Consider the following 9,129-nt stretch of genomic DNA (forward strand, 5'->3'; position numbering starts at 1 on the left):
TGCTCGTCAGGATCAACTCTGGCAGATATCGTAGTTGTGCTTAAACTTTCTTTTGTTAATTTGTAAGAATTCGCCACTATAAATTTGTCCTAACTAGAGATGTATATATGTTTTGACTGTCACATCTCAGGAATATCAGTATTGTAAATTTTTGGGGCGTGACAGGTTCCATGTTGTTTTCATTCTCTATTAAATGCGTGTATGGTCCCACGAATTTTAACAAATGATACATCTGACCGGCCGAAATCTAATGGTGGCTGATTGTGACCTTGTTGCCAATAATATGGGTATAGGATGGTAAAATAAAAGCAAAAAAAAAGAAGCTTATATTACGGGTGGCAATGGACCCTACTAGATCCAGTACCCAATGGGTATGAGGATGGGCCCAACTTTTTGACCGGACGGTTGGGTCTGGGTCCAAAATTAGACTCGAATGCTAGTCGAGTATGGATCCAGATCCAGCCGGACCCAACCCATACCTGGCCTGTTGGCACCAATGGCTTGATCATTGGCGAGGGAATCAACGAACGGTATTGACCTCCCTCCAAATATGCTTCTAAGAGACGAATGTAGGCATGCATTAGTGGTATATTTAAACGAAAACATCTGCTAGCATCCAAGGGTAGGCGGAGACGCAAGAGCCCCAGCGGTTGACGTTCACGGAATCTCCCTCCATTTCTTTCATGGTTTTTAGTTTTTAGTTTTTACCGTTATAAAGGGCATGCATTAAAGGATCGGTACATGACCGAGTTCACTTGAAAACAGATTATTTCCGGTGAAGTTTTTTCCCTTGAAAACATATTATTTGGTAGTAGCCATTATTATGATTTGGATTATTTATTAAATTTTGTTCTTTTACTTTATTGCATATTTATGGGAAAGTGGAAGTAAAAATTGTAATATTTGGAATTATGTACATTTTCTATGTTTTTTTGGGTAATTTACTTTTTCTATGTTAATTATATGAGACTTCGCATTCTTTTTATTGTAGTATGCTTATTGATACTTTTTCCATGCTTTTTGGGGTAGTTTAATTTTTTGTGTGTTAATTATATGAAACTTCATATTCTTTTTATTGTAATGATATTTTTGTGGAGTTAATTTTACTTCACAAAAAATGCTCAATTACTCAAGGAAGAAGTTTCTATAAGTGCGAGGCTCTAAACAATCAAAATAGGGCGTACCTAAAAAAAATCACTAGAAGAGGTTGTTTTTTATGCCCAAATATCCTCAATTTGATCATCTTGATCTCAAGATGCATGGACATTAGAAACTGGATTTCAAGTTTTTGGAAATAGCACATCTTGTAATGTATTTTTGGAATGTCAATACTCAAGATTTTCATGTTTTCATAGATCTGCTCAATCTACACTATTGTTTAAGTTTTAAACTCTATAATTAGATATAAAAATATATTTTAAGGCTATCGAAAAGATTTCCAGTACTCAAACTACATTTCTCGATACTATTTGAAGGTGCGCTTTGCTTTGATTGTTTAGAGGCTCTGGCCTTATACAAACCACACCCATTACACAAAGGAGCGAGCTACGAGCCAAAATGGTATATAGGGTTGTAGTAAACATTTGGTTTTCTCTAGTTTGAGTAAACAAAATTATCTCTCAATATTGGAGGGGCTCTTTATTGGGTTTCACTCAATTGCATCATTATTTGCTAAGTTGGAATGCATCCTTATTGTGATCCCTACATGATCAACTCAATAGCGCTCAAATATCATATTGCTAAGAAGCTTGGGCCCAAGAAATCTGCTTGTTATTTTGGACACCTTAGGCGACTTGTGAAGTCCAATATTGTTTTCCCTATAAGAATTTGAGATATTATTTATAAGTTTTAAAAGAAAAAATATATAGTTTGATAAATTTCCAATGCATTTATGTTAATAGGATATTTGGAATGTAATAAAACTACATATCAAGATGCATCGGAAAGGAAAAAAATAAAAAATAAAGATTTCATCACAATTAAGAAACAATATTGAAGTTTAGAATGAATGTGCGAAGTTAATTAGTATAGCTTAAAATTAAATGTAGAGTAAAAATACAAAAATTGCAACTGAATTTTCAAAGACTCATATCTTCTAGGCAAACCAAACAGTGGCCTGACATATTCCATGTTTCTTATCATGTGTTATCTAAACAACATCACTCCTATCCTAGGGACATGCCAATTCCAGGAGAAGCCAATTCCTGGAGAATCCTATCCACGGTGCATGCTTCTCCAGGTACCCAAAGGAGCCCTAAGGGAACGACCTAAATGAAAGTCAAACCGGAAATTATTGCACATATCATCCACTTAAAAATTTAGGATTTCACATAATGCAACTTCACTCGTGTCCCATGTTTTTCCGAAAAAAATGCCATGTTAATCTTTTGGCCTTTCATGGGCATCAACCATTTCATATTCTTGCCAAACTTCTTTGCTTGAAAAAAAGAACCTCCTTTTGTATACAAAAAGTTCTTCAAAGACTTTGACTTTCCATAAATTCCACATACATAATCTCATTGGTAGCCGACCCAAGCTTCTCAATTCTACTATAGCTAAAACCTTAAAATTGAAGTTCAAGAAAAACTTTTAAAAACGTTTGTAGGTAAAATTGAATAGTGTTTCACCCCGTTATGGATAGTCGTTACGGTTTTACTTTAAAAATCGTCACAGATTTATGGGAGCCGTGGCAGTTTTCCCTGTTTTTTTGCGTGAAAAAATACCGCTGCGGTATTGCAATGTACATAGTAGGTCCATTGCAGTACCGCAATGTACATAGTAGGTCCATTGCGGTCTTTTAATCCATGCCATCCAAAAAAATCGGACACCGTTGATCCTATGAGGGAAAACATTGTTCATTTTCGCTCATAGACGTTGCGTAGTGGCTTCCCAAGTCCAAATTGCTTTAGATATGGTTCTCTCATGTCATTTTAAGTTGTTATTGGGTCAGGTTGGATATGGGTTGACCCCTTCAACTATGTCTTTGTTAGATCGACCAGGACCTGTATCGGGTCTAGGTAAAATATAAATAGATATTATAAGTGTTCAATAACACATAAATAATATAAATAACAATGCATATATACAATATATCATGTATAAATGTTAGGTGTTGCCGGGTTAGGTCGACCATGAACTGGACTCAACCCAGTAAGATCAAATAGTGATCCAAACCAAATCCATCGGCTCCAATTTTTGAGAGTCAGATCCAACTAGATCGGGCAATCACCCGAACCAATTGCCACTCCAATTTGGTAGAGAGATATTAATGGTTTTGAAGAGGGGGGAATGACTTGGGGTTTAAGAAATTTATGTGGTGACTGTTATTGTCAAAATAAAATAAAATATTTTTTGCTTAGCATTATTGCCATGGGCATTACTCGGCATTGATATCTTCCCTTTTCTTAAGAAAAATGATGAGAAACTCAAAAATATTCTACTCCCTCGAGTGTATAATGTCTACTTTCTCCACAGTAAAACTTCATTTAGGATTCATTTTAAGACTACAAATTTTTGGAATATAACCTCTTTAATACATTGATTAATGTCAATAAAAATGATTTTCTAATTACACCCTCTAAGCACTTAAAAAAATTATGTCGTAAGATCGAATATAAACCGTCCAATTTTGAAAGGGTAAGATTGAGTGTTAGATAATTCAAATTTCAATTTTTTTTTTTGAGGTCAATCATTCAGTGATTCTAAGTTAGTTATCAAAATTTCATATTGAAAAAATCCTCCAAAGTAATCAGACCAAAAGAGTAGAAGTAAATTGTACTCCCGAGGGAGCATAGTGTATGTGCTCATAAAACATTTCAAGGAGGGGAGGGTGGGAGAATGGTAGTAAGAGGCTTGGAAATTAAAATGGTGAGTGGTTAAAGAAAAGGAAAATGGTTTGGTGGGTTTCAGCCCTATCTAAATAAGTAAAACCTCACTTTATAGCTCAGCAAATATTGCACCTTAAGTATCAGAAATCCTTTATAGCAATCATCTCGGCTTAAACATTTTGGTTGTCCAAAAAAAAAAAAAAAAGATTTCAAGCTGTAACAATAGTATATGTTGCAATAAATTATCTAGACCCTCTATTTTACCCTTAAAAAAAAGTGTTTAATGATATGCAAGAGCTGTATATTTTTTGAGAGAAAAAGTTTATATAAGGATGTAACCTTATAATGTAGAATTAGGGATGCACTTCAAAAATCCATCGTAAAAGGTAGTTTTAATGTTGAAAAATCCTTTGATTAATCATCTCGACATCGAGATGTATGACCATGAAAAATAAAAAGATTTTAAGTCTCAGAAATAGTGCATTTTACAACATATTATCTACACCGTCCATTTTCAAGATTTTCATATGTTTATATATCTACTTGATTTTAACCATTTTTGAAATTTAAAATATGAAAAAATTACAAAAAAGCCCAAGACTATACTATCGATGCAACTTACCCCTAACCTAATATTTTCTCTTAGTTTTTTCCCTACAACAAACTTTCTATGCAAATAACCTCCCCAACCCAAAAAAACAAAAAAAAAACCACTAAACTACCCTTAACACTATTGCACACGCCTCTCTCTCCCTTCGACAGTAGAACCTGTGAGACACAGCGTTCCGGTAGTAGCAAAGGGTCTCCCTCCGGCAATAGAACCGTGAGACACAACGTTCTGGTAGTAGCAAAGGGCACTCCAGCAGTCGCACTCCAACAGTTGCAAAGGGGCTCCCGCAATAGAACTTGTCAGACGTAACATCTCGCAAAATTGATTTTTTTTGTTTAGGAAGGGCATTTTCGTCAGGACCTTTTTACTTTGGGGGATAGACAGTTTATTGTGAAAAAAAAAAAAGTGAGACAAAAGGTTTGTATGGGGTAAGTTGTATAGATAATGTATTTTGGGTATTTTTTATAATTTTCCCTTCAAATTTTATAATTAAATATAAAAATAGATTTTGAGATAAGAGAAAGATTTCTATGTTCCCCTACAACATAAAAGTTCTATCCTCTCCCTTATCCAATCGTCCATTTTTTAATGGAGGGCTAATATTGTCCCGATCACAATATCATGTCTCTATATTGTTTTATTTTAATTTTTTTCTATAAACTGTTTTGACACCAAATTTTGGACGTCCGTTCTTCTATTAAATTCGTACTAACGAAAAATATGAAAATAATATTTTCAATGAAATAAAATGACCAAAATACCCTTGAAAGATTCAAGGGGTATTTTGGTCATTATTTTTTATCGAAAAATTATTGTTAATATTTTTTATAGGTGCGCCCCAATGAAAAGATGACACATACCAACTTTTATATTCAAAAAATTTATATTAAAAAAACTAAAACTAAAATACTTTGAGACGTTGGATCTAAGATCAAACGGTGAGTGACTTTCTTATAAAAAATGGACGGTTGGATGGTAGGAGAGGATAGAACTTCTACGTTGTAGGAAAAAATAGAAAGCTTTTCCCTTGAGATAATCCTAAGAATATTTTACATCAAAATTATAAAGCAAGATAAAATTTGAAGGTGCACCTTACCTCTATCTGCTAAGGATGCATCCGAATGCCAAGTGGCACTTTTTTTTTTTGTTGAGTTTCAAATTTTATTTGCGGCAACGAAAATCGATTTTAGAGACTACATAGATATTTCTATCGCCGAAAGTGTTTTCCATTGAGGATTTGAAGTGAGATTTACATATATTTTCCCATAAAACCTAAGCCTTACATAAATTTAGTACCAAAAACAAAATACCAGTCTCACTATTAAGATTCCCCACCAACCCATTTGGACCATCAATCTTTCTATTAACTATCATAAACTATTATGTCAACAAGAGCGGCCGGCCTCCCCACCGTCTTCCTCCGCCCGGCCCCCAAATCATTCTCCGCCGCCCGCCCGCCCCAAAATCATGGGGCTTCGACTCCCGTTTCTTGCTCTTACCCTCTTTCTCTCTCTACACGCAGAGGCATCTACTGCCCCCGCTGCCTCCTGCCCCATGGACCTCGGCTATGTCGACTCCTTCCCTTGGGACTCCTCCGCCTGCGAAATCCCCCTCCCAAACCCTAACCCCGATCAACAGCAGCACTGCTGCCAGACCCTCCTCAGCCTCTTCGGCATCGCCCTCGCCCAACACCTTCGCGAGACCTCCCTTTTCAATCTCCCCGACCTTACCTCTGCCACCGCTTGCCTCATCGATTTCCAGTCGAAGCTTACTGCTCTCTCTCTCCCTGCATCTCTGGTGCCCTCTTGCTTCAACAACTCGGAGAGGTTCGTCATCCACCCTTGGGTGTGTGCTGGCATACAAACGAAGCAAGATTGGCTGCATACACTCGGCCCGTCGACGCCCCTTGACAACAGCTGCAGCGGCGACGTCTCAGATTTAACGACGTGCAATTCGTGCCTCAATTCAGGCTTCAACGTTTCTGCTCGACTGGTTACGATCGCCAAGAATGCCTCGCAGAGCACTGATTGCTTCTATTTTGCTGTTCTATATGCTGCTGGATTCGTGAATTCGAAGGGTCCTCAGGACCTAGACACTGCCTTCTGCATACTTGGCCTACCACTGGCGCCACCACGAAAATCTGGGTTTAGAAAACGCACTGCTCTTGTGTTTGCGTCCACTGGGGCTGGGGTTGCTATAATTTTCATGTCAGCAGTCTCCGCTATGTACATTTGGTGGAAGAGGCGCAGGGGCCAGGAGCACCCAGAGAAGGGCTTGATCTTGCAAGATGATGAGGATGCGAGTGGGAGCCGGGCGAGGGTGAGGCGGCCAAACACAGGTGCGGTCTGGTTCGATATTCAGGACCTGAAACGGGCAACCGATTACTTCTCGAAGCAAAACCTTATCGGAGTGGGCGGCTTTGGTGTTGTGTATAAGGGGACTCTTTCGGATGGGACTCTTGTGGCGGTGAAGGGGCTAACTTCGCCGGATTACTTGGAGAACAATGACTTTGCGAATGAGGTTGAGCTCATTGGCACCATCAGGCACCGGAACCTCCTCCCCCTTCGTGGCTGCTGCTTGGCCAAAGATGAGTCTGGTGAAGAGCAGAGGTTTCTTGTCTATGAATATATGTCTAATGGCAGCGTCGAGGACTGGGTGTTCGGCACAAAGAAGAAGGACGGGAAACAGCTGAGCTGGGCACAGAGGAGGGGGATCATAGTGGGTGTAGGCAAGGGCCTAGCGTACCTCCACAATGGGGTGGAGCCGGCTATCTTCCACCGTGATGTGAAGGCCACAAACATCCTGCTCGATGCTGACATGAACGCGAGGGTCGCAGACTTTGGGCTCGCAAAGCAGAACAGAGAGGGGCAGTCTCACCTGACTACCCGCGTGGCCGGAACGCATGGGTATCTGGCACCTGAATACGCCCTCTACGGGCAATTGACAGAGAAGAGCGATGTTTACAGCTTTGGGGTCGTGGTGCTGGAGATCATGAGCGGGAGGAGAGCCTTAGACACAAGCGGAGGCATGGATGTTCGCACTTTCCTGGTGAGCGACTGGGCGTGGGGGCTGATGAAGGCGGGTAAAATAGGGGAGGTGATAGAGGAAGGGATAAGGAAGGAGGGTCCGATGAGTGTGATGGAGAGGTTTGTGATGGTGGGGATACTGTGTTCTCATGTGATGGTGGCGTTCAGGCCCACCATGACTGAGGCTCTGAGGATGCTGGAAGGGAATGTAGAGGTGCCCGAGATACCGGACAGGCCGACACCTCTCAGCAGCCACGACTCCTCTTTTAATTTCGACGACACCTTCTCCGTGTCTTCGAGCATGATGGGTCCTTTGTTGCGGTCCAAAGACATGCTCAGATAGGTAAATGCCATATCTCTGTCTATGAAAGTCAGAAGCACAAGAATTGCAGTGTAAGAAATAAGAATTACAGTGTGTCAGAAAGAAAGAGAGCCTAATGTTAATGGTGTAGAGGACACAGAGTAGTGTTGAAAGATTCAGCCATTGGAATTGTGTAGGCCATTTTAAGGGTCTGAATTTGTGATGGCCATGGGAGGATGAAGTGAATTGTGTAGGCCATTTTAAGGGTCTGAATTTGTGATGTGTTTGGTGTGAAAGCCATCTTCTATAACTCCCACCTCTCACTAATTTGTAATTAGCAGGAGAGCTGCATAAATGGGTTTGAAGAATGAGAGAAAAGCAGCAGAGATACGATTGCAAGCAAAAATATTTGGATCAAGTGAGCCTCTGACCGATTGATCTAGATTTGCTGTATTAGAGTACTTTATTTTAAATTTTTTTTTCAAATCATATAAATATGAAATTATTTAGTATATGCCATATAGAAAAGCAGCAGAGATGAGAGAAAAGCAGCAGAGATACGATTCCAAGCAAAAAAAATATTTAGATCAAGTGAGCTACTGACCGATTGATCTAGATCTGTTCTATTAGAGTATTTTATTTTAATTTTTTTTTTTCGAATAATATAAATATGAAATTTAGTATATGTCATATATTTTTTTGAAAAAATAAAATAACTAAAATGCCCCTGAAACTTTTAAGGATATTTTGATTATTTTATTTTATTCAAAATGTCTGCTTATATTTTTTCTGAGGTGGACTTCAAGTGAAGAATGGACTCCTTTTATTTAGTTTAGTTTTAAAATCCGACTCTATCATATGAAAATTTGATTAAGTTTTATATCTCTTTCAATAATTAAAATTTGAGATTGGCTACAGAGGGATCATTTATCTTTTGTATGTAGAGATCACAATCATTATCTCTCATTAGATGTCAAATTGGATGGCTTGGGCTGAGCGACGAAGTGTTAATTTTTTTTTTTTTTTTTTGTCTATTCAATGACCCTCTTACAACTATCTATTTTGAAATTTAATGGACAATAATAATTGTAACATCTATGTGCAAAAGATAAATAATGTTTTTGTAGACATTCCCTTAAATTTTAGATGATAGATTTACAAGGTATTTTTTTAAGTAATAACGAGTAGTTTTTATAATTTTAAATTGTAAGCTTTAGCACTCTAAAATAATAAAATGATAAAATTTTGTTGCTTTTAGGCAACTATGTTACTAATTAGAATGGGATCTATTATATGAGTTTTGTCCTCTCAAAATTTCAAAATATTGGTAAGTTATTATCGTCTTAAGGTTATTATCGCGATTAC

At 38.1% G+C, this 9,129-nt stretch overlaps 1 protein-coding gene across 1 annotated transcript; it reads left to right on the top strand.

Annotated features, from left to right (window-relative positions):
* Positions 1–5,445: 5,445 nt before the first annotated feature.
* On the top strand, positions 5,446–8,276 carry LOC18436919 (putative receptor-like protein kinase At1g11050). Its single transcript, XM_006847140.4, has one exon. The coding sequence runs from the start codon at positions 5,905–5,907 to the stop codon at positions 7,804–7,806; it is 1,902 nt and encodes a 633-aa protein (XP_006847203.1). The 5' UTR covers positions 5,446–5,904; the 3' UTR covers positions 7,807–8,276.
* The last annotated feature ends 853 nt before the right edge of the window (positions 8,277–9,129 follow it).

The sequence above is a fragment of the Amborella trichopoda genome, chromosome 11, assembly GCF_054954075.1.
Source record: "Amborella trichopoda isolate Santa Cruz 75 chromosome 11, AtrichopodaSantaCruz75HAP2 v2.0, whole genome shotgun sequence".
NCBI classification, from domain to species: domain Eukaryota; kingdom Viridiplantae; phylum Streptophyta; class Magnoliopsida; order Amborellales; family Amborellaceae; genus Amborella; species Amborella trichopoda.

Coding starts and splice junctions, on each gene's coding strand:
- LOC18436919 (XM_006847140.4), top strand. CDS start 5,905: ATGGGGCTTCGACTCCCGTTTCTTGCTCTTACCCTCTTTCTCTCTCTA.